At 37.4% G+C, this 26,304-nt stretch overlaps 1 protein-coding gene across 1 annotated transcript in view; it reads right to left on the bottom strand.

Moving 5' to 3' along the window:
• Positions 1 to 11,323: 11,323 nt before the first annotated feature.
• Positions 11,324 to 26,304, bottom strand: part of SCEL (sciellin) — a 43,148-nt gene continuing 28,167 nt past the window's right edge. Inside the window, exons 8-14 of the mRNA XM_009894033.1 lie at positions 26,142 to 26,201; positions 23,063 to 23,122; positions 21,480 to 21,569; positions 18,013 to 18,087; positions 16,589 to 16,697; positions 13,598 to 13,700; positions 11,324 to 11,388 (exon numbers count right to left, since the gene is read on the bottom strand). Coding sequence (XP_009892335.1) covers positions 11,324 to 11,388; positions 13,598 to 13,700; positions 16,589 to 16,697; positions 18,013 to 18,087; positions 21,480 to 21,569; positions 23,063 to 23,122; positions 26,142 to 26,201 — 562 coding nt within the window. The remainder of the gene's footprint in view (positions 11,389 to 13,597; positions 13,701 to 16,588; positions 16,698 to 18,012; positions 18,088 to 21,479; positions 21,570 to 23,062; positions 23,123 to 26,141; positions 26,202 to 26,304) is intronic.

The raw sequence follows: 26,304 nt of genomic DNA, 5'->3' as shown, positions 1-26,304 counted from the left end.
AGGCTGGTGGTGCCGGGGTTGTAATTATGCAGATTGCAAGTGTGATGGGAATGGGAATAGGGAACGGCGAGTAGAGGCTTTGTTGGGGCCTGAAAGGGACGAATTCAGGCAAAAGCCGGCGTTCGTGGGGTTGAAACGCGCTGGTTGGAGGAGTTTTGCTCCAGAGCGAGGAGGGGGATGTATGTTTGGTGATGCGTTGGTGGTGAGGCAAGGGGACTGAGCCAGGCGTAGTAGGAAACTGCGTAACTACATAACTGCGTGTGTATAGCAGAGCCTCTGAGATGAAAGGTGCCCTTGTGTTGAAATGACTTGCTATAACACAGTCCAGATACGTAGATAGATGGGTTCGTAACCATCAAGTCTTTGCTTGAGAGAGGGATGAATGACGTTCGCTCATGGTCGTGTTTTTACATTGTCCTTCATTGCCCGGTGCTGAAAGGCTGAGGGACTTGCGTCTTTTTAGTCTGGAGAAGAGAAGACTGAGGGAGGATCTTATCAACGCTAATAAATACTTGAAGGGAGAGTGCCAGGTAGATGGGACCAGTCTTTTTTCAGTGGTGCCCACTGATAGGACAAGAGGTAATGGGCACAAACTTGAACATAGGAAGTTCCATCTTAACATGAGGAGGAACTTGTTTACTTTGAGGGTGGCAGAATACGGGAACAGGCTGCCCAGAGGGGCTGTGGAGTCTCTCACACTGGAGACATTCAAAATCCACCTGGATGGCATTCTGTGCAACCTGCTATAGGTGACCCTGCTCTGGCAGGGGGGTTGGACTAGATGATCTCCAGAGGTCCCTTCCAACCCTAACCATTCTGTGAATCTGTGAAACCACTGCTTGTGTCCCTTCCTCCCACTTAGCAGGTGTATAGAGAGTCAGTATTGCCCAAGACAGCTCAACCATCACACAGCCCTTGTTGGGTTTGTTTCCCCCAGCTACAATTACAGGGGACAACCTCCTAAGTCACTGTCCTGAAGTCTCCTGAAGCTCTGATAGGAAACAGGGAACAAATCTCCAGGAAGCGTGTTAAGTTGCTCAGCCAGCCGCTAATAATAGCTATCAGTCAGTCACTACCCAATTCTTGAGCATCAGCTTTGGGCAGAGTAGTAGCAGTAAGCCACCGCTGTCTTCACCGTGCTTCATCACTGTCCCAGGTTTCTTACGTAAGGAGGTTCAGACACTAACTCTCTTTTCAGGGCATAAGCCAACTTTGAAATCATCCAGGCTGTCTCAGTTTTTCTCTCTGGAAACTTTCTTCTGCACATGCGTAGGACAATGGCACTATTGTCTGTCAGTCTTTTAAGTGCTCTCACAAGGGCAAATAATAACAACTGGTACTACAAGAATGGCTGGAACGGAAGCTACAGCACAGCACAAAGCACTGGCTTCCAGATAATATAACTTTTATCACTGAGGAGAATAAACGTAGCCCCCAGTGTACTAGATTGCAACCAGATAGCACTTAATCCGAAACTTTTGTTTGGTCTCCTCTGTCTCTTTGGAAGAAAGAAGTGGAAAAATGCTGAGACGGTAAAAACCCCCTGGCCCCAGTTCTGCCATGCGTCATCAGAGTGAGTAACATAATCCAGTTTTCACTACTACAGATAGCTGTAATCTTTATTCCCATAAGTAAAAGAAGAATTGAGTTTCTACGTGCTTAGCCCCGGGCAAAAGGCATACATCTCAGGTTGTTATCACTAATAATGGTACTAGCCTTAATTCTTAGAAATGCATATGCTAATCCAGTAAGATTGTAAAGTGATAAAAAAAAAAGATAATTAGCAGCATATGCAATACAGAGTTTATTAGATATCGGTAATATACAATAAAAAAAAAGCCAAGAAGTTGTTTACGATAATGTCAGTGCTGGGTGATGCAATAAGGCAGAGGAAATACTCGGAAGAGATTCAAAATGGAAGAATTACTTTTTCTCTTTGAACCAGGCAAGCAAAATTATTTAGCTGGCCAGCAAAAAAACCCCAGGAAACAGGAGTCTGATTTTTTCAATTCCCAGAATGTGAACATGACAATGTGGTCAGGATATTTCATCAATAAAAAAAAAAAATCTAATGCAGACACCGGTTTGGAGATACATCAGGAGACACATTTGGAGACGCACTACAGCATGTGTCATCATGGCACAGGATCTTACGAGTCACCATGGAAATGCTTGTCCTCACTTACAAGTGAAAGTAGTTGCAAATTTTCAACTGCCTTCTACTGTTGGTGCTGCCCACACAAATGTTGTCTGCAAACACTTTTTCGGGCTGAGTTCCCAAGGAGAAAAACTTAGGACTGAGCATTGTGCCTTAGCATGGGTACAAAAGCTTTTCCAGGCAGTTCAGATGAATTGATCGGAGGCAGGATCAGGCTCATTACATCTTTTCCCACCCAAAAATGGTCCAGAAGGTTGTCTCTTCCTTGCTTTGAGCCTAATTTCCATCCAGTAGTATGGCAGAAACCAGCTTAAACTTGTGCATGGTTCAACTACCGTGTTCACAGTCAGCGTAAGAGACCCCATCTTCTTTCCAGGTGTTTCTTGGATGGGTTGATCTCGTAAAGGGTAAAAATCCATTTTGCTGTCTTGTGTTTGTTGCTCTAATTTAAAGGTACATGTAATTTCACTAACAATGTAGCTTCATGTAGAGATGCTGGCAGATACAATGTGTGTTCTCAAACACACTGCCTCATGGCCTTCATGCTGGACCGCTCATCTTCTGTGAAGACAGTTTAAACACCGTAGTCATTAAAATATTTGACCTAATTGTTTGGTTTTTTAAACACAAATTATTCTCCTCCCAATATTGACATTACTATAAATTGTTAATGAGCTCCATTCAGTATCCCAACACTAGTTGATGAATTTGATCAACCCACAACTTCATAAGCTCTTTACAAACCACAATGAAGACTTGATGGTCTTTTTTTTTTTTTTTTTAAGGCATTGATAAACATGTTTAACACCAACCGCAAGCATCCTAACGTGACCATGAAACCTGTTATTCCTGGACCTGAGAAATTATATGCTCTAAATCAGCAGAGATCTGCTATAGGATGCTACTTACGTGGTATCCTATAGTAGGATTTTCTGAATTAGTACAGTTACTGATAGACTCCTAACGCAGAGAACAAAGAAGCAGGAAGTCTACAAATCCCATCTGCTCTTCTCTGTTAATAAGCCTGTTGCTTTATGCTGCGATAGCTGCAGGCTGGACCTGCCTTTCAGGCAAGCCAGTAAAGAATTAATTGCAGTAATCCAGTCTGGGCTGTACAAAAGATGTGTTGCAATAAGGTCAGGGCACAGACAGTAAACTCCAAGTCTGGTGAGATTATTTTAAAGTGCAGTTCCAGTCTGAAAAATGACTGTGAAAGTAGTTTTATAAAAATAGAGCCAGTACCATGCCAGCAGAAGTCCATCTAATCCAGTATTCTGTCTCTAACAAAGGCTGGTTGTAGCTTTGTAAGGAAAATATCTCAGAAACAAGACAAACATTGAGGGATTTTCTCCATCTTTCGGAAGTCACCAAATCAAGACATCTGGACCATTTATTTTTGATAGCCACCAATGTGTAATAATATTACATTTGCTGAGCCCCGTTTTTAAACCATTTAAACATTAGGAGTCTACAACACCCTATGGCAATTAGCACTGCAATTTCATTATGTATTGTAATAAAAACTACTTGCTATTATCTACTTTAAATCTGCTGCCTAGTAATTTAATTGGGTGTCCCTTAGTTGTGGCTTTCTGAGAAAGACAGAATGATTAATCATTCTCTATTCAGCTTCTCTTTGTCATTCATGACTTTATAAAACTCGGTTGCTTCTCTTCCAAGCTGACAAGCCCTAATTTATATAGCTTTGCCCCCACAGAAGTTGGGCTGAACCTCCCATTGTTTCCTGTCTCCCTTCATAATGAAAACTGAATTTTCTAACCCTTTGTTTCCTTTCTGTTAATACTCCATGCTTTCTTATGTCGTGATAGCTTAGGGAAAGCCTGTGACAAAAATTTCTTGTAAATCCAAACATACTCAGTTAAAGAAATCAGCTTACCCAAAAGCATATTGTCTCCTTCAGAAACACTCATATATTCTTGAGCATCTTTAAAAAAGCTGTGTGGACTCTCCTCCAATCTATCATACATAACCAGATGCCTCTATATTCTGTTATTTATTATAATTTGTACAAATTGGCTTGATAGAAAATCAGACGAGCTGAAATGTAGTTTCCCTCGAGCAGCTTTCATATTTTTTCAAGACTGATGTCCCAGCTGATGCTTCCAATTCATTTGGCACCAAGCCTGCTTTGAATGATAGGGTAAATGCTTGTGAGTAGTTCAACAATGTCACGCTTCAGCTGCTGTAGAGCTTTTGCATAGATACTACCTGGTCCTAGCAGTTTGTTATTCCTCGATTTATAAATTTGTGCTAAAATATTTGAGTAGTTCAACATTTTTCCTGGAGTTGCAACATAGGTTCTTCATTCTCAGCGTCTCTTGCAAATGTTTTTACTTCCTAGCTGTTGCTAATTTCCTGCTAATTGGCTTTCTCCTTTTTATACAATTTCCTTTTTCAAACTACTATGATTCCTTCCGGCTTTTTCCTTATTGAATTAATATTAAATTGAAGTACATTGTAATCACTATTAGAATGGATTTTCAATAGGATCAAATCCAAAATTTCATCATTTTCTCCCAGTTGCTCCAGAAAATCAGCGTTTATTGTATCCAAAGATATTGTCTATGCGTTAAGCTTAGGAACTGCTAGTCTGTAGATCTGTCTAGGCAGAACAACGCATAACAGTTCTAATTTAATGGATTGTTATTTTATTTTCAGTCATCAATTCCGTATCAAATCACTCTGGCTTTCAAATGCATTAATCCCTTCCCTTCCCTTCCCTTCCCTTCCCTTCCCTTCCTTATAGACAGAAAGCATCAGGCCCGAATCTTACAAATCAGGATGGGTTGTTTCTTTCTGATGAGCCTTCATTGAGAACGATGACTAATTATGCTTTCAAAGAAGCTTGAACATTTGCATCATCTCCAGTGTACATGTATATTGGAGAATATAATTTGGTTCACAGAACCTCACCGCTGATGAATAAGAAGGAGAGGGTAGAGGGGGAGATGTGGAGTTCAAGGCTGTTAATAAATTAACTGATAACGTTAAAGTAAAGCTTTCGAAGTAGCAGATAGGCTGTTTGACTGTAAAATTGTGAAGATCATAGTGACAGAAGTACAGCTTCTCTCCTGGAGGCTAAAACTTCGTGACACATTTTGCCAAGAATCCCACTTTCAGCTTGATTTGTCTTCAGGGAACAGTGGCTGTTGACACGGGAAAAATGCCTTGTTTCAGGATGACATGAATATACTGGAGAGTTCAACTGATTCTGGTAATTTTTCTTTCTTTTTTTCATCTTCTGTCATCTTTAGTTTTGTCTGCCTGCATATAGTTGGAGAACCAGATTCAAGAAATTCAGCAGCTTTGCAATAAAGTGGAAAAAAATTTACTATCGATGTTAGCAGCTCCATCCTATGGATAACTAAGAGATTTTTACAGCTTGCAAAATTTTAGTAAGCGTAGGCCAACAGGCCAACTGCTTTATGATACTGTAAAATGTTTTAGAAGTTACCATGTTAAAAAAATTAATCAGCAATATGCTTAGCATTGGTTATGTGACACATCTAGGAAAAATTAAACATTGCAAAAACCCCTCAGTCCAGCAGCAAATATGTTTTTTGAGAAGGCACATCTGAATGGCGCTGATGCCATGGTTGAATGACTGTCAAAAGAGCATGGAAAGTTTGCAGTTGCTTGGAAGGTTTTCCTTGTGTCAAAGTGCGTGTGTTAAATTTTCACATGGGGAATGGTTTCAAAAAACAGGTACCTAAACTTTCATCCAAGTTCAGTCTGATCAAGCAAAAATCTTTGCTGAATATCCAGAAACGCCCATGTAGTTTATTTTTGTGATTTCTTTTTTCCTGTCAGGTGGGGATCTAAAAAAAAGCCTAGCATGCAAAAACTTGTCCTTGCACTATCTATAAACTATCTATATCACTCGATCACTGTGTCCTTCCTTGCACTATTTATAACCTTTCTATATCTCTCGCTCGCAAAAGATCCAATAAGTGGCAAAGTTAGCTAGAGGGGAATTTTAGGTTTGAAAACCTAAATCCAAACTTGTTTTCGAGACCCTCTCTTCCATATACTGTATAATTTGCAGAGTACTTGAGATCTGTCCTGCAGCAGATTATAAGACCAGCATAAAAACCTTTGCCATTCCTCCTGCTGTGGCAGGTCTCCTGGATCTGGGTGGCGATGGATTGATCAGTCTTTCTGGTTCTATGTCCCTTTTGTCCATTCTGCAGGTGTACGGTCAGCATCAGACACACCTCTGAGGCTGGAGGAGAGCTACTCTGTAATCAGCCCTTTCTGGGACAATCTGGAAACAGAAGAAATGTGGTGTGGCAAAGGCATTTCTTGAGTACACTCACTGGATTGATGAAAGATGTATGAATTGTGGTATTACAAAAGAGCATATTCTTCTCTAGATCTTTTCCTTGTGTTTGTTCCAATTTTCTTTCCAAGTCCCTCCTGCCTCCGTTCCCCTGTTTCATTTATGTTTCTACTGAGGAGATCCTGATTCTGAATTAGGAGGCAGGGGAGTTTTTAAACAGTCCTAGTGATCTCCGAGTTAAGAAACAGAAACCGAAGTTCTCAAAGCACGTGCTCTCTTCTGACTGAGTATCAGGCATGTCTCACACTAGAGTGGAAGGGGCAGAAAAAATCCTGCACTTTCGCTGTTTTCCTCCTCCAGCTTCCCGCAGATGTCATTCATGTCACAGCTGGTACGCTTGCCCTCATGGAGAATTTTGTCATGAGAAAACTGTTGTTTTACTACAAAAGGCTTTACTGTTACTTTTACTTACCTGTTACTTTGGTAAAAGGATAAAAGCAATGTTCAAATGCATTATCAATTGTATACTTTTGTAGATTTTCCAAATATTAGAATTTGAAATATTTGGCTGTCCGAGATTGTAATGCTTCAAGTACGGCTAGCTGGATTCCCATTCCTAACGTGAAGATTTGAACTACACACAAGGATAGCATAATTTAAAGTTACATGGGTGGAAACTCCCCAGAGGAACCAGAAGATAGGAAGATAGACCAACATTTTCTGGAATATTCATCTCACAGTCAAGTTTGGCTACTGATTTCAATGGCATCATTATTTATGGCAGCACTATTACTTTTTAAGTTGCTATCCCTAGTTTCCAAAATCTCTGATTGTCCTTCCTTAATTGGCTTCTTTGCGTAATGCTTTCGTCTTTTTCTTAAGCTTTTATCCTTGTCCCGCTTCTTTTGGGTATTTTGACATGTGAACACTAATTTTTCCCCCTATTAGGAAAAACAGTTTGAATGCCAGAAAACCTCTGCATTTTCTTTCCAGAAATTATTGTCTTCTTTTTTTTCCCTGAGTAGGTAGTTTTAAAATTTGGCTGCCCGTTGTTTTGACCACAGTAGCTGTCGAAGCTCCTTAAACAGATGTCTGATGACTGAACAGCGATGCCAAGACTCAGACCTAAGTGCTTTTGGCACAATTATACTCAGATATTGACTCTAGCAGGACAAAAGCAACCAGTTTTAAGTCTTGGCACAGGCTATGAGACTGTAGCTGTCAATTTATAATTGACACAGTTATAAAAACTCCACAAAATTAGTAAATTTACAAGTAGCTTGCTTGGAAAGAGAGGTGAAATCTGAGGGTTTTTTTGAGCCACTTACGCAGGTGCAGCAGTACCACCCAGAGGCCACCGCGATGCTGGGCACAGACAGATGGAGTTAGTCCCTGTCCAGAAGAGCTCAGAGACTAGAAAGGTGAAGATACAAAGATAATCATATGAAGACATTTCTAGTACTCTCAGATGGAAAACCCCAAACTTCCGCTCCCTCCCCATCCTGCTCCAGACAAATCTGAGTGCAGGCAACTCCTCTAATGCGTCATTAAGGAAAGGAATGCGTCATTAACAGAGAATCATTCAGACTGCTTTTAATTATGAATTAGACCACTAAGATGAGGCAGAGAAATTCCAGGATCTGTTTTTTGCTGCCAGGACTGTCTCTATATTTTCTATTCAACAGTCATTCCTGAGGGGTTAATAGGCACATAGATAGCAAACGTGCAGCCAGTGCAGCTATCCTGTGGTCCATGAGCCATAAGGATCCACCCTGCACAGGTCAGGGAACGTGGCAAAAACATTAACAAGGACATCTCTTTTAGATGAGTCTGTTGCGCTGTGTTACACCACTTGGTTAAAACATAGGTATGGCAGGGGAGGAATTGAACTTGGCCCTCCCACTTTCAGGGCCCGTGATCTGTTCAAAGAGGAGAACACCCACCAACTCCATGGTTTTAAAAGGAGGTAGTTGTCAGGAGAATTTTGAGGGGGTCTGATCTCAGGAGTGTGTGACAAACAGCATGTTTGGAGAATATCTGCAGATTCTTCTCCCTGAAATGCAAGGGATGTTTCTAAGTCCCAGTTTTACTGATGCAGGAGATTAGAGCTGGGTTGGTCAGACCAGGCAAAGTTCAAAACAGGACAGGAGGCCTTTGAAGTCAAAGAAGGAAATACTTCATGAGTTCAAGATCTCAGTGATCCTGCATCTGTTAAGCAACTAAACAGAGCTATTTTGGTCAACAATTTCAGACTTCAGCACATAAAACCTACCCAAGTATTAAGTGTCTTTATCCTTTCTCTACAGAATGAAGGGTGTCTTTGATGTTATGCTGGTGTGAAGAAAAGCCAGGTGTTTTGGTGCAGCAGAAAGGAGAAAAGGCGGCTATATTTCTCCCTCGTAGTCTGATACCAACTTGACTGAAAGCTAAAACCACCTCCTGGTGTAACAGAGTAGCTACAGTGAGCAACATGCAAGTATGATCAGGAAGCAAAAACAACCAGGAAAGCAGATACTTTGCATCATAAACAACGGGATTATGTGAAAACATCAAGGAAGGCAAGAGGGGTAGCAGAGTTCTGACCTATATACGTTCTGAGTAAATAAACTGCACACATGAAACTATCCAAACATGACAACATGACACACATCTCTGTACCAAGGAGCAAGAAACAGAGTTGACCTATTGGATAGCGTACAGGCTCCTTTGATGTTGACCAGTTCTTTACAAGCCTAGCTAAGGAGGCCCTATGAAGTAACAGAGAGCATGTCCTGTCAAACTGACAGAGGTGTTTGTTACAAGAGGAAGAGGATGAGAGGACGATGTCACCTTGCATTATGCACTGCTGGGGAGGGGATGCTTAGCCTGAGCGTTTTGTAATAACCTACACAGGATCACAGAATCACAGAATCTTCAGTGTTGGAAGGGATCTCTAGAGATCATCTAGTCCAACTCCCCTGCCAAAGCAGGATTGCCTAGAGCACATTACTCAGGACTGCATCCAGGCGGGTTTTGAAAATCTCCAGAGAAGGAGACTCCACAACCTCCCTGGGCAGCCTGTGCCAGTGCTCTGTCACCCTGACTGTAAAGAAGTTTTTCCGTGTGTTGGAACGGAACTTCCTATGTTCCAACTTGTGCCCATTGCCCCTCGTCCTGTCACTGGGAACCACCAAGAAGAGTGTGGCTCCATCCTCCTTCAACCCACCCTTTAGATATTTGTAAGCAATAATAAGGTCTCCCCTCAGCCTTCTCTTCTCCAGGCTAAAGAGTCCCAGCTCTCTCAGCCTTTCTTCATAAGGGAGATGCTCCAATCCCTCAATCATCTTGGTTGCCCTTCGCTGGACTCTCTCCAGCACTTTCCTGTCCCTCTTGAACTGTGGAGCCCAAAACTGGACACAGTATTCCAGTTGTGGCCTCACCAGTGCCGAGTAGAGGGGGAGAATGACCTCCCTCCACCTACTGGACACACTTTTCCCTATGCAGCCCAGGATTCCATTGGCCTTTTTGGCGGCAAGGGCACATTGCTGGCTCAAAACAGAATATATGCTGGATACAACAGAATATATTAATACAGCAAAACAGTTCTTGTGACATTCCTTGTTCTTATAAATATCAGTAGCTTTGAAGCCATCTACATGTTTAAGTGCATCAATATGTATTATATGCATTATTTCACTCCTTTCCTCTTACTGCTTGATTCTCCCCCCATAGAGCTATGCCCCAGCTTTGTAAAATAAAGTATCCATTACACACTGAGAAAATGGGCCTGATGAATCACAAAACCCCACATAATTTAGTACATCATTGCTCAATACAGCTTTTCAGTCTAATTTAATGCATTATTGAAGATAACGCGCTCATTAAAACAGCTGCCAGCAAACTGTTCGTTTGGATTGTTTCATGGAAGCACTAGTCAAAGAAAAATAAAACACCACATACTAATGATATGCAAAAAGGACAAAAAACAATTAAGTTTTGATACATTGGTATTGAGATGTTAATATGATTTTTTTTTTTTTTTAATGAGTACTGCCATCCAGGCTTTTATATGGTAAATACCAAGCACCACAAAACCGGTGTTTCTTTTCAGCAAACTTACAACATATAATAAAAAATAACAAAAAAACACATGGCAAAATTACCAGGGCTGTTCAGCAAGGATGAATTAATGAGCACAGAATTATTATTTATTGTTTCTTATTGCTACTTGTCTGTCAGTGAGCGTTTAAGTAGCAGATATTTGGATCCAGAGTTTGCTCCTGGTCTCTAATGGAGTGAGCTAAAATCTCTCATCCCCTCAAATGCTAAGCAGTCCTGGATTCTGATGTGGTGGCTCAAATGAATATCTAACATCTTCCATTGTAACTGAGCTGTAGCAATAAGTGTTGGTCTCTGAACAGGACCAAATTTGTGATCGTAACATTAAATCTTTGCCACTAATTTTCTCCACCTGTTGTGCAAATCTCACTGTTTCCTGATGCAGGACAGGGTAATATTGAGTATAGTTTAATTAGAATATGTCATCAATAGCAATACACACACACACCAGAAAAAAATATTTATAATAACAGGTTTATTAAAGCTACTGCCACTAATTCATAGGAATTTTTCATAAAAATAACAAAACAAACTATCTACTGTTTCATGGCTCCTTTGCATATCAGTCTGAACATCTTTTAAGCCAGGCAAGACAGATTACATCATGATTCAGCTGCAGACCCAATGGTTTAAATTGCGCGGACATCCATATGTCCTGTCTCCACTACTGAATGTGCAGACGAGGAGAGAAAGTTTGGCTGGGACAGCTGTTCAACAGTCTAATATTAATCTATGGCTTTGGCACTTTTCACCCTTCTAAGCTCTTGCTAAGGTCCCGCCGCCTCTGAGCACTCTAACTCTGTCATGATCATATCCAAGAAGTCCTTTTCAGCTGAGAGGTAAGAGAAAAAAATCAGTTCTGAATAACCATGATCTAAAACATGTCATGGCAGAGACTAGTAGTCAACACCTTTGTTTGTCCAGTAAACCACTGAACTATTTATTATTGTAGGCAAATAAGACAGGTAAGTATTGAGTGTTGTGGAAATGTATTATAACAAAACATGGACTCTTCTTTCAGTTTGTATCCTTTAATACACGTACGCTGTCCAAAAGGAAAAAAAAAATGCTTTCACTGTAGTCTCAAAGGAAGGATTTTATCTGGCCTAATGTAGACATCTAGAAATCTGAACTATTCACTCCAGGTTCCTTTGCAAACCGTGGAAAGTAAGATGTACATTAAGAGCATGGTTAACCTCACAGTAAAACAGACGTTTGCAATCTAACCAATTGAATCACTTCCTAAAAATACCTACTTCTCTGTATGACTATAAAGACAGAATAGATAAATAACTTAAAAGTAGATGTTGACACTGTAGATGTTTACATTTAAGCGAGATTAATCCATCCAAGGTGTTTAGATAGTGAGCTTAATAAAGTAGGAAAGATAAATACAACAACATAATGTCATGCAAAGTATATATTTCATGGCAACTATTAAGTGTGCACTTCTTAAAAAAATGCTCATAAAATAGTTACCAGAATTGCAATCATGGAGTTTAAGTCCTCTAACATTTTTTTTTTTTCTTTAGAATCCCTCTGCAGTAATAGAGATGCATTTTCCAAAGATGATTTCTTCCATATTAACGTTATCATTTAAGTTACTTGGGAAGAATGTTCTTCTGGAGATCGATCTCTCTCCTCAAAGGTACAGAGTGAACACACCTCAATCTGTATGAAAATAGTACTTTAAACTGAATAACTGGCTTTTAAATGACTAATCTTTGACAAGATTACTCCCATTCATGCTATATAAAGATACTAGATCTTTATATCTGAGGAGATGAGGTTTCAGTAAAGAGAATAAAGCCCCTTCAAAACATATGTATAGGTATGTCCCGCTGTTCAGAAAATGTCAATAAATTATCTTTAGTTTTACATACAGTTTAGCATTTTCACAGATCTGATGAATATACTGAACAACATCTTGTTTTGCTTCCTGGAATGTGTGTATGAAAAGGCATCTAAATTCTCATGGAATTAATTCCTTCCGGAACCATGCAGTAGGACTGCATTTAGAGTATTTTTTTCTAGCAATAAAAACTAATCATTTTCCACAGTGGTTTGAATTAACAGGCCAATACACTTAACTAAACAGTAGTGGAGCTTCTTTATCATGCTTTCTGTATGCCAAAATTAATAGATCCATTTTTCTGCAAGAGAGAAAAGATAGATCAGAAATGCCAAGCAAATCAGTATTCTCTAAATGTTATACAATGAAAATTTAGATCAATTTATTTTTTTAGAAAATCTACTGAAGTCTGACTGTCTAGTCTTGTCATTTGCTGAAACAGGATATGTCAATTTGTAATGCTTAATATAAAGATCCTTGCTAGGTCTTTCTACAGTTTTATAACCGTCACAATGCCTTATTAATTGTATAATCTAATCAATTGTAAAATTCACTCTTCACATCAAATTTTGCAATAGCATAATAACACAAAGTATTTTAAGAAAACAAATTGATTAATATAATTTTATCTAACATGATCTTATCTCAGGAGAACTACACATGTGAACACCAGCACATCAGAACATTGCATCTAGGTTTCCATTTGTCTTTATTTGGTACACAGGTACTGATTTATAGTATTATGAATTAATAATTTAATAAATTTTCCATCTTCTCTTTATTGGTCAGAACACCCACATTAGGTGAAAATGCCTCTGAACCCTGACTTACTCGTTTCACTAGAACAAACTGATTCTCAGATGGTCTTGCAATTTATTCTTGTGCCTTTCAGGGCAAGATGCCATTGCCTTACTGTAGGTGTCTCCATTGACCACACAGGTAAGACTCTACAGATTACAATGAGACCTTAAAAGATCTGCCTCAAAGGTATAGAATAATTACTGTGTCTGGAGCCTGGGGTTGGATATCATCCTAAGCAACCCAGTCTTACTGAGTGAAATATTTTGAAAAGGATTAAGTACACAGAAATGAGCAAGAGCAATAGTTGTGTTGTAATAACTTGAAGTTATTTGAACAAAGTTCTCTACATGTTTTTCTTATGTTCATTATAATACGTCTTGTATCTTACCTTTAACTTTGGAATAGCAAGGCTCACAATGCACAGTTTGTCTGTAAATCCAAATGCTGTCTCCTGCTTTCAGATCTTCCAGTGGTCTTTTGCACACTTCACACTGCAACACACAAGTCAAAGTAACAAGAAAAATTAAAACAACACAGTTTTTAATATTCATTCCCAGCATGATGTCTTTTAGGGAGTAAGCAACCTCAGACCAGAATAGGGGTTATGAATATTGCAATATCCTCAAGTCTGAACTCTGAAAGAGTAGTCTTCATGAATATTAAATTAGACATCTGAAGATCCCACCTTTAGACATCTAAAAATCAGATATCTAAGTATAGATAAATGTTCCCTAAATTCTCTTTATAGTCATCAACACCTTCCCTCCCCTAGACATTTCCAAAGGGTAGTTTCTCTGTCTTAGCTTGGAAATTTATTCTAAAATAACACGAATCACCCTTTTGAGATCCTTTTGTTTCTTCATTGAGCAAAGGAAGCATGATCAGACTTAATCATCCAACTCAGAGTAGATCTTAAAGAATCTAAACCTGCTTATTTAAAAATGTTTTATGATACTTTATCTTGACCATTAAATATGTCTCCCATTATTGCAGTATCTGGACATTGCTTTCACAAATTTCTCAAAAAGCTAACTTTTGAGATAGAGAAGCATCATCCATGTTTCACATATGAAAATACACAGATATATATAGAAGCTGACTTCCCAAGATCACAAAGAAAGCCCAGAGTGGATCAAGGAGCAAAGTAATTCAATCTATAAACCAGAATCTTGACACCCAGATCAACCCTTTTTTTGCAGCCTAATAAAAGAATGGCAAATTCTGGTTTCTTTGGATATTTTATCCTCTGATAAGTGAAAATCAGTATTACTTTTACAGTGCGATTCAGTAACGAAATTGCCAGCCATCCCAGAAGGGCTGTAAGCCTTTCCAAAATCTTCACAGTGGCTGTCTATTAAGATGAATTTGGACTGGAAGTCTTTATTAAAATTAAAAATTAACAGTCTTACCCAGAACATCCTTTTGCAGCTAAATGAATAAAGAAATGGTGTGGTATCAACACGATGGATTTAAAGGCACTGTGAATGATTAGATCCAGGATCCCCACAATGTATAATTGCCTTACATTACGCATGCTCATTAGAGCTAGTATGAAATTGAAACTGAACACTCAGTATTGATTAGTATAACATTTTAGAGTACTAGATGATTTTTTCCCAGTTTTACAGAAATATGTTTTTCTACTTATTTTCTAAATAGGCTGTTAGTATTAAGGTACTAGTAAAACAGTCTGCTCTCTTCAGTCATTTTATGTTTCCTTATGTAAATCAGCAAAAGGATGGGAACGTTTTCAAAGCTTTGATCCCCAAGATTATCTAGCATTTTTATACAGAGAAAAAACCCTACAGTTTGGATTATTTACTCACTGAACTTTTGGTATATACCTTTACATGGAAACGAAGACCTTATACTGCTGTCAGCTACAAGCAAATCTCTAATGGATACAGCGTATTTGTAAGGAGCTAATTGAATATTAATGATGCGAAATTGCACTGCTTAGCTAAATACATAACTACAAGCATGAACCACAGACTTACATTGGTTGTTTAATTTTTTACCAATGCTTTCATAAATGTGTAGTTATACAAAACTTAACCTGAATTTTGATGGCAAGACAGTTCCCCATTTGGGAATAGGTGGCAAAAAAGAATATAATTTAAAAAAATAAGCTTAAATATTGAGCAGATAATTCAGCCAATATCAACATATTAACACCCCTAACTGAATAAAAAGACCATTCCTCTTTATGTGGGTTGATCCATCCAAAAAGAATGGAAGTAAGCCAGAGTTTGTATTTACTTGCAATAATAGATTTGAGGAAGTATTACATAGTAATTTCCACGGAAGAAATTTCATTTCTATTGCTCACAGCTCAGAAAGTCCATATGAGACAAAAGGCATATGTAACCTTACTGCTGTATTCTGGTTTGAGTTACTTCTCGTGCAATAAGTAGGTAGAAGAACTGCTGTCAGAAGCAAAAGCAAAAGCTATGCAAGACTGGGCAGAAAAATGAGCTATGCTAATGCGGTGATTTTGCCGAGTATTGTTTGTTAGAACAACAAACTCTGTGTGAAGATGCAAGCGGAATTAAGACAAATGAGGCAGAAAGAAAACAGACTACAGGGCAGAGTACTGGTACGCATACCCTGAGAAAAGTTTAAGAGGGAATTTTAGGCTGAGGCTTAGGCTTTGGAATGACAAGCAAAAAAACCTTTCTTCTATGCTTTCATTCTTATTGGAAACAGGAAAAAAGACTTTTACATAATTTTTAATAAATAAGACTGAAGCAGACATATCCATTTTCAACACCATTTTATCCTACAGCAGGAACTATCCATAGGACCCTAATTTTAAGCAATTATTTGACGCCAATGAGTAAAATGATTTCACCTCTATTGCTTATTTTTAATACTTCTCACTAATGCCTTGGAGTGTGGTTTCTCCACAAGCCATGATTTTAGATGTCACTTAATCAAGAACATTTACAAAACTTAAAAAAAAAAAAGCAGCAGAATAAAATTTTACAATATGAAGAAAGTGTATGTAGGATATAGTTCACTGTATCAGAGTGGAAGCGTGTATAACTGAAGGCTTATAAATGCGTAGGCCATTCAGGATACGTTCCACTGCATCCTTTATCCTCCTTGTGGCTGCAAGAGAACAGAGAGAAGGAGAGACAGGGAGAGGGAGAATAGAGGAAGAGGGAGAGAGAGATATGGAAAGAAAGAGGAAGGGATTGCATAGGGGCGAGAGAGAGACTAGTATTTCCTACATTAATCTTCTCCTTCGGTGTGTAAACCTTCCTCTGCTCCCCAGTGGAGAAGGCCAAAGGCCTAAATATTCTCTTATTATATGTGTAATATAATGCAGGTATTACGTTCAAGTTCTATTTCTTAGTAGCAGGTGAAATCTTCTTACCTTGAAGCAAGTCGAATGACAGCAAATTTGCAAGGCATCTAAGATCATTTTGGCATCTATGCCCAAGGGCTTCCTGCAGTATGTACATATATCTTTTCCAATTATACTCCTGTGTATATAATATAACATCAGCTGTCAGAAAAAGAGCTACCACTGAAATTTCAAGGAAAAAATTGATAAGCTTAGTGTACTACATGGGAAAGACATTTGTATACACCACAATGGCCATATATGGAAAAATGTCATGTGTATATTCCCTCCATTCTAGTTGACAGGTGTAACATACATGCTCCTATGATGGGCAAATTGCTAACCATAATTGTCAAGTAGCAAAAATACATTGATAGAAAGAGTGGCTATCTTTAGTGAACTGCATGATTTCAAACAGTAATAAGACTGTATTAAGCTGCTGAATGTCTAGGAGCATGTATATTAAATGGGGATGAAGTGGAGGGTAATGATTTTAACATTTTAATCACAAAAGTAAATTGGTACTTGAATTTAAACTGCCATCATTTGATCAGTCTGATACAGAATTCTCCTCTGTGTTGCAGAAGTGCCTGAAAACTTTTTTTAATTTTCTGCACTGCAAACAGAATTCCCATCTTCATGGCAGTTATAGTGAACACACATATAGAACAGCCTACCTGGTATTCAGAACAATGATACTTTAATTTTTTCTTAGCTCTTTTTTCATTCTTATGTGACATCGGTCTGTATTTTCTCTACATGCAACTGTTGGTGGTGGTTTTGCACTACCAAATCAACTGGTCTTGCTCCTTTCCACTCAGTGATAAACCATTGTACTAATTTTTAATCATTCCCAGAGTTCCTTATACTTATGTTGGAAAGGATACAAGTTTTTCTGTTTCATTATTTCCAAGTACTGGGAATATCCAAATTACCTGAACTGAAAATAGTGGGCACGTTTCATTTTTTTTTCCCCATGAGGTAAGATATTACCAATTGAGCAAGTATCTTTCTTATATTTGGGAATATCTTAACTGGTGTGAAAATATAGAGTTTCAAAAAGTGTTGTCATGTGAACCTATACCTCCACATCTGTACATAAAATTGGTCATGACATACACTGTTCTCACAAAGGAAGGATATTTTGTAGAGTAAGCGGCTGCCTGAGGTAGAAACCTACAGAATCACAAAGCCAACTCTATCACTTAAGGCATTGGCTGTTGTTTCTACAGATATTTTAAAACGTCAGCTGTGACAAGCCTAACATAATATTAGGCTGCTGAACTGTGGTAGTGATTTGATGGCAAGATCCCACTGAATGGGAGCTCTGTATGAAAAGCTGTCTCACGAGCCTAATGGTGACTTCCACTGCTCTCTTTTGTCTGAACACTTGAATGCTTATGCAAAATGTCTGTGTCCTTTGATACTCTGCAATGTTATTAATGTGTACTTACCGATCAGAAGTAGAGTAAACAGTTTTGATTGTATTTCCAGTTATATTTTCTTCATAGGCACCATATGAAGATTTGCTGTGAAGCAGTGAATGCATAGCAATCACTAAACAGTACTTTTTATTTTTAAACGTTTCACTACACTGATGATAATATGCAAATTAAACTACTGTAACATGCTTGTAATAAAAATCATCATACTTGGTGGTGAGTTCTTTTTCACAACCATCAAGAAAAATATATCAGATAAAGAAATACAAATGACAAATATAGTGTCCTTAGACTGTGTTCTGTTGCTGAATGATTCTTCAACATTTCAAAATTAAATCCATAAGCCCATTGAGCAAAATCTATGTGATGGTATTGGGTTTACCTGTGCTGATATCCCAGCCTAAATGATATGTATCAGGAAATGGTGACACACTGCATTTTTTTTTTGCTTTTTTTCCCTTTCTTTCATTAGTCCTCAAAGAGCTATCAAACAGCCAAACAAAATTACAACATGTCTCTAGAAGTAGAGTCAGGGTCTTTATAATACAGACTGTTCAATATGTGATATGTAATGCACAGTAGCTGTATTGTTCCTTGTATCACAGTAGGAAGGAATATACTGAATTTAACTATCAGGGAAGTTAAATCTTCCTTTTTTTCATAGGCCCCATTCTAGTTGCTTAACTGTCAGGTTTGTTTGCATGGGGATGAACACGTATGTGACAGGTGAAGAAGTCATCTTGCCATACACGTTTTGAGCATTTCTGAACTGATTTAATTATCCTCCAGAAATTCATAAGGTATATGGTAATGATTACACATTTCATGTCACTCTTGAATAACGTTTAGCAATGTTAGGAGCAATTTTTTATAATCATGAGTATTTTGCAGAACATGTCTTTTTTTCAGCAGAAGTATAACAGATTGATAATGTGATTGTGTAAGGTGTTACACAGCTCAGATACACTTTTCTACATCCTTCTCTTGTAATGTGTATAAGTCTTATTTGACTTCTATGCAACACCAGAAATCTATTAAAATTGCACAGTTACTGAGAAGCTTAAATGATAAAAGTTTTTGTTACGTTTCATAGAACATAACAACATCCTTGTTATTTAATAGTGGTGTAGCAGACCTGGGTTTGCTCACTACAGAGAAAGTATCTCCTCAAATGAACAGCCAGTGGTCCATCTACATTTCAGGCAAGATGAAAGTAAGCTTACCAAGTAGGAAAGCAAACTGAAGCTAAGAGATTGTCTTTTGAAAGAGTTTTTCTGGCTATTATAGCCCCAACCAAGCTAGACACATACACAAGACGTGTCACAGGGTGGAGTGTATTGATGGTGCAAGGGCCTAAAGTTTCTTACTATAATGAAAAGTGGCAGAGGAATATCATGTCTCTATTCCTATGAAGTATGGGCCTGTCTGTGCTTGGTTTTGTTGTTAAGCTTGTTTTTCCCAAATCTTCCATTCGACTTACTGTATTTAGAGGTAGAATCTAGTGCTGAATCAAGTTGACATTTCAGATCATCTAGTTAAATCAGGGTTGAGATCAGGGCAAAGTGAGTATTGTGCATTGCACACTCCCCATAATATGGATATATAGATGCAGTATGCCTGAAAATAACACTGTTTATCTTATAGAAAGTTGTATAGAGAAAAATACTTTCCTCACCTGTCCCAGTGTAGAGAACAGTGTTCCTTGGATTTTAGTAACTGGCTAGAGTATTATGATTGAAATACACACAAATAGATATAACCACATCTTAAAAAAAAAAAAAAAAGAATTGTACTGTATAGAATAAAAAAAACCTGTGAAGCTACAGCAAAAATATTTCCAAAGCATCAGTTTCTAGTCTTGCTAACTGAAAGTGTGAGGAAACTCAGAACTTTTCCGAACAAATGCAGCTTGACAAGACTCTAAGTTAAAACTGAGCCTGAGAACTGCCCATCTGATCAAGTCTATTCTTTCAGTTCATAACACTCACTCCTCTGCTTGCTATGGCATTTCTTGTTTATACAGCAAACTACTCAACAATAAATACTCTGTAGAACCAGCTGCATAAACCCTGAAAGAATAACCTGCAAAGACCCTTCATTTAGTAAGCTTTCATGAATTAAATTGGCATTACAGCTTCATGTAGAGGGTATAAATTTTGTCAAGTATAAGGTAACACTGCATATTGAAGCCCATTCTCTGCCCTGCCACTCTTGTATTATTGTTCTCTATTTTAATTTTCAAAGATAATCAAAATATTACACCTCAGAAGCTGTATGTCTGCAAAATGCTGCAAAATGATATTTTTTTGGTGTTGAATATTCATTTTGAGTCTTAAAATTGTATGCTGTTCAGATTTTCTTTTATTCTCAGCCAATTCATGGGCTGGGCCTTCAAGGCCATGCAGAAGTTTCAGAATGCACAAATTTCAACTGCTTTCCAACCTCCTACAGCAAATATAAGAAAAGGAGAGATCAAATACCCTGTGCCTGGTCATATCCACACCAAGGGTCAAGTACACATAAGCTTAAGGATTGGGACGTTGGCCATAGTTCCCATAAAGTACCTATTTTCCTATTAGTGAGGCTCAATAGAAGATTTCTTCTCTCCCTTCCAAGTCATCAGCCTTGACTCTGGCAGTTCAGAACCACTATACAGCAATACTTTCAACAGTCCTGTCTACATTAATACTTAAATCCACATAGATAGGTGCATTGGTACTGAACAGACATTTTCCTAATCCAAAAAGGTTCTTAATTCAAGAATTATATTCTATGGTTTTGTTGTCATATTTCTTGAAAATACAATTTGATTGTGAAGAAAAATATGTTTGCTTTATTTCAATGATTTCTTGTTACCAACAGCCCTGGTGTTTAGTTAGTTCTATTAAATATCCCTGTATCACATTTTTCACTCAGATTTGCAACATGTTTGCTTCTAGAGACGGAATCTAGCTGGTTTTAAAAAAGTTTGTACCTGGTCAAAAAGTCAGAAACCCATGTTGCAGTTTCAGTGATTGGGATAAGAGATGATACGTGGGTTCAGATTCATCCCATATAGTTTTAGGAACTTAACAAAGCACTTGGGTAAAGAGCATAATGTTTCCCTTACAGACTCAGAAAGAAATAAGCTCCCTAAGAGCATGGTGAATCTAATATGCAGGAAATGCCTTTCCTCTATTGCTATATAAGAATTTTGGCTTAACTGCTTTCCTAAATTTCATGCCTCGGCTACATCTCTAGAGCTACACAGTGTATGTCTTGTGCTCCCTACCCTGTGCACTAGAGCTGTGCTTTGTGGGCTTCTGTTCGTGAGATCCTGGGAACAGAATTTGGAAGGGGGCTGGCATGGTTCCACAGATCAATGTGAGGTTTCTTAACATCCCTGACATTTCTTGCATAAAGATGGTTTCTTCCCCCCACCCCCGCTCCAAGAAATCACACTTTAGACATTATTGTTCTCAATTAATTGTTCACAGTACCTGGTCTTTCTTTCACTGTTACTGGAGTAATTTGTTTCTGGGAGATTATTTGGAGTCCTTGGAGGATTTTCATATGCTTGCTCAGTTATTCTAGAAAAAAAAAACAACAAACCCAAAACAAGAAAACAAGCACTTTTTAGAAATAATGTTGAGCTACACTGCTTTCAGTTACACTTACAGCCATAAATTTAGAAGCTTGGGTTAGTAACAGTAGGTAAAATAAATTTACCTTTTTCTCACTGTTGTTAAATTGTTGCTTGTGAAATGTAACGGAATCACTGACCTCTGGTTTATGCTGGTAGGTATCTTCATATCAGAAACTGCATCTAACTTTAATTGAACTCTAGTTTCCTCAAAGTACCCACTGAGGTTTTCAACAGTGCAGAAACATCTCAGTGGTTGATAGCATTCTGCATTTTCTTGGCAGTACTCTGTAAAGTTTTATTCTTGTTTTTACTATATTTAAGTTCCAATTTTTCCTTTTTTTTTTTTTTAGTATACTACAGTGATGTTTTTATTAGAAATTACCAGCTAAATAGAATCTTATTTAAAAAAGCAGGATTACGACTCAAACAAGAAACCTTGCCTCCTGCAGTTTTCCCTGTCACAAACATGACATGCAACCAAACATAAAAATAAACCTTGTCAGACAAATTATAGGATTTAAGGACTAAATGCTAATAATGTTTTAGCTGATTTTATAAAGCAGCTCAGACAAAGGCTGCTCGTTTGGTTCTGCCAAAGGTTATATTCTGAAACAACTTGATGATTATAAGCCTTAACTCTGGATGTTTGGGCTGCAGCTTGATTTATTTCAGTGAGCTTGCCAAGGTCTGAAGCTTTGCTAAATGAACCTTGCTCAGTGCTGGTCACTGTTTTATATGCATAGCATGCTGCATGAAGCAGCACCCTCTATTGTGCTTGATTCCTAATCTGGCAGGCCCCCTTTCAGAACTAAAAGAGGAACTCACTCACTGTGCATATTCACTTATGCATATGCTTCTCTGGTCAGACTGGTGAGTGAGACCACTAGGACAAAAATATTTTATATTAAAAAACAGCAGAAGTGCTTGTGTGTACAGATAGCTAAGTTCTTCCTCTTCATTTAGATGTACAACTAAATGGAAGATTCAAAAACCACCATCAGAATGGTACCTGAAAACATAACTTCACTTTAATTGACCAAAATGGATCTTAGTTTTTCCAAATAATGAAACCTAGTAGCAGTGAATCTTTTAAACTATGAATGCATTTAGTTACATTTCTTTGAGGTGTTATTGGCTGAGTTCACAAAACACCTAGATAAGCACAAAAATACTTATTAAGATCTTATCACCAGCCATTTTCATTCGCTACAAGAGTTTATAAGTTTGAGTTATTAGTTATTATCAAAATACATGCAGCTATATTGTTGTATTTGGTTAATCAGGCTCATTTTAGAAATAATACAGATATTTTACTCAAGTTATGCAAATTTTGCTTGCTTGTATTAGGAATTCACATGTTCTGGTACCACACTAAACTACTACAACTCTTGATATCAGCTTTTTAAATTTTATAGAGAACAATGAATTGAGTCTCACCGCTTTTTACTTTGGTCATCAGCAGGCTTCGCTTCAGTGTGATCACCAAGGCCCTCATCTCTGTGAAAGAGAGAAAGACCTCAGAATTAATGAAATTATTTGATTTAACCTAAACGTATTAAATGGATTGTATTATTTACATTCAAATAAAAAAAAAATTTTTTTGTCAAAAAAATTATATGCCTTTCACAAGGCAGATTCCTGACTACCCTGAGTATGTAACCCAACTGTTTCATATCATGTGATTAGTTAGTTATGAAGTAAGAGTTATCAGTTCAAACTTCAGTATTTTTCAGTTTCTCTCCATTGTGACACTACAAAAGAATGTCAAACTACTCACAAATGCTAAGTTCATTATAGTATTGTAGGGTAATTCAGGTTGGAATTCAGGGTCCTCGGGAGGTCTCCAGTCTAACCTCCTGCTCAAAACAGGGGCAGCTCTGAGGTCAGACCAGGTTACTCAGAACTTTTTCTAGTTGGGTTATGAAAACCTCCAAGGACAGAGATGGCACAACCTCTCCAGGCAATGTGCTCCACTGCTGGACAGTCGTCCTTATATCCAGTCTGAATCTCTCTTGTTTCAATTTATGACTGCTGTGTCACATTGTGTTGCTGTGCTACTGGTGAAGGGCCTGCCTACATCTTATAAACTGACTATGGCTCTATCATTTTAACCTGATAATGTAATTTCATTCAGTACAGGCACCAGCACCATGAGCTACAGAAATGGCTGCCGAAGTCTGTTATTTGCTTTGTCATTATATCCAGCCCAGATTCCTCTTATAACTGTTGTTATCTAGGTTTGTATACAATCTCTAGGACCATGTGACCAGATTTATACTATTAAGTCATAAATCACTGGCTGTGAAAAACCTGATTTCATATAAAAAAATTCATATATTAACATATGTTATCTACATAATACATGAATATATTTTTACAGTAATATATTATATTAAATGGTCTGTAATTAAAAATAATAATGTTATCCATTGAAGAATTGTTTAAGATTAAAAAAGGCTCCACTGGTTCTCATTTGAAAATGAATAATGATACTAAGAAAAAAGAGGATTTTTAAAAATTATTTATGATACTCCTCTTTTGTATTTAAAGGACAATTTTTAGTTTGATGGAACATTTCACATTAATTTAAAGAACTTTGATGGTCGTGCACTGACTATTTAGAGTTGCAAAAAGATAAAGTCAAGTACTACCTGCATTTCTTCCACACTGAATTATTTATATTTACTAGCCTGTATTTAATGAGGAACTTAAAAAAGTTTAAATTCTATGGTCTAAATAAAATAAAAATATTAATTTTTACGCCTCTAGTGATTTTTACAGAATGGAACCTATTAATATTAATATCCAACCAACCACAAACATTTTATAAGTAAATAAAGGAAAGTTTATGAAAGCCTTGCCTCTTATTTTTCTGCCCAGCAGTATTTATTTCGGTAAAATCCTCAAGGTCTTTTCCTCTGAAACAACAAACAAATACAACTGTTAAAATATTCCCCCTATCTGGGAAGAAGTAAAGTGTAGTAAAAGAAAGAAATATATTTATGCACACATTTAAAAGGAAAAACAAAACTGCCAGTTATGTTCCAAATTTACAAACACTTATGGTTTTGACCATAATAAGAAAATATGTTTACAATTTTCCACTAGCGAGGTGAAGTTCTGTACAATTAAATAAAAAATATTATCTAGTACAACCAAGAAAATAAAAAGGCTTTGTGTAATCATATCTATAGTTTAACATCGTTCTTTGCCAGTGAAGACAGTGAAGGAGAAACATGAACTTTCAAAGAACTTAGTATTAGTTTACAGGTTCCAAGCAGCTTAAACCTTGTTTGCATCATTAATTTGCAAAAAATACATTTTTATTTAAACTAAGAAACTTCTACTTCTTAAGATGACACCTAAAAATATGTCCAAATAGCCACATATTTTTGTTTCTGGAATGACAAGAAATTACCTCCATGTATCATTGTAGTTGACAAAGTATTGATTATGTCTGTACTTCTACTGCAAATGTAAGCATTCAAAGACATATAAATTTTATATATAAGGAAACATATTTTTAATTTCATAAATACAATTAAACTAATGGCTAGTTTTTCCCCTGGATTTTTAAAAATTATTTTTAAATGGTTCAGTGAATTAGCGAATGGAATGACCTAAGAAAAGCACTCTAATGTAAAAATCCCTGATTCTCTTTAGGTAGAAGTAAGAAGCAAAAGCAAAAGGCTGTTAGCTCTGTGAAACTGGTAACTTGGTTACTTCAATGCAGAATAGGTTTATTAATCTTAAAACTTCAGATGTGTCTTAAAATTCAGTAGTGCCTCAAAGTCTTGGAGTCTATCTTAATAAATTCCCTTTGAATTAAAATTTGCAAAAAAATTATACTCAACTAACAGGTTAGAGCTAAGTGTATATACGTATATGTACGTATCTGTTTGACTACTGTAAAATAGACGATCATGTGTTGGCAACACTTATGTGTTGCTACTGTTTAGAACATCATTCTTGAAGTTACCTGCAGAATTTCAGTGTTGTGTGACAAATATTACATAACTCTTACTAGCACAGTACCCTGGCAGTTCCTCCCTTTCTGCGTGCTGAAGGGCTGCTTACAGACCACAAGAAAATTGGCCTGAAACACACTGAGCTGATGTGCTGTTCAAAAATCTAAGTTCAAGCGGTTCTTTATGGATCACTGCCCTTGCTGATTGAAATGCTTTGTTACACTCTGTTGGGGCAACAGTTATCATCTATGAGTTCTACAATATTTTCTTTAATGCCCCTTCTCCAACTATATTAAAATATTTCTTTAATAGTTATAGGAAGCATATAAGGCATGTATGATAGGTGGCCACAGATATTACTTGTTCAGCTGACAGTGCACATCAGTTAATTAGTCTGTATTTTATGTTCATCATTCTGTATAAGGAATGCTATTTATTAATCTATAAACCTTGTACAGATTTGCAACATTACCTTTCCTGACATTCTCATAGTTACAAACTACTCACTGCCTTAGAAAAGCAGGGCCTGAGAAGCCTTGAAGACTTACGCCTTGTCACTTGTGAAAGAACTTGAATTCACTTTGATGAGGTTATCAATATCTTGGTTCCTTTAGAGACAGAAAAAAAAAACCAGACCAAATCACAATTAGTATAGCCAGCTGTCAATTAGCCAAATTAAATACTCACTTAAAAAGAAATTATGATTGACAC

This window comes from Charadrius vociferus, unplaced genomic scaffold (assembly GCF_000708025.1).
Source record: "Charadrius vociferus isolate BGI_N301 unplaced genomic scaffold, ASM70802v2 scaffold11, whole genome shotgun sequence".
In the NCBI taxonomy this organism is placed as follows: Eukaryota; Metazoa; Chordata; class Aves; order Charadriiformes; family Charadriidae; genus Charadrius; species Charadrius vociferus.
The sequence above is the reverse complement of the archived record's forward strand: the minus strand, read 5'-3'. Positions and strand labels throughout refer to the sequence as shown.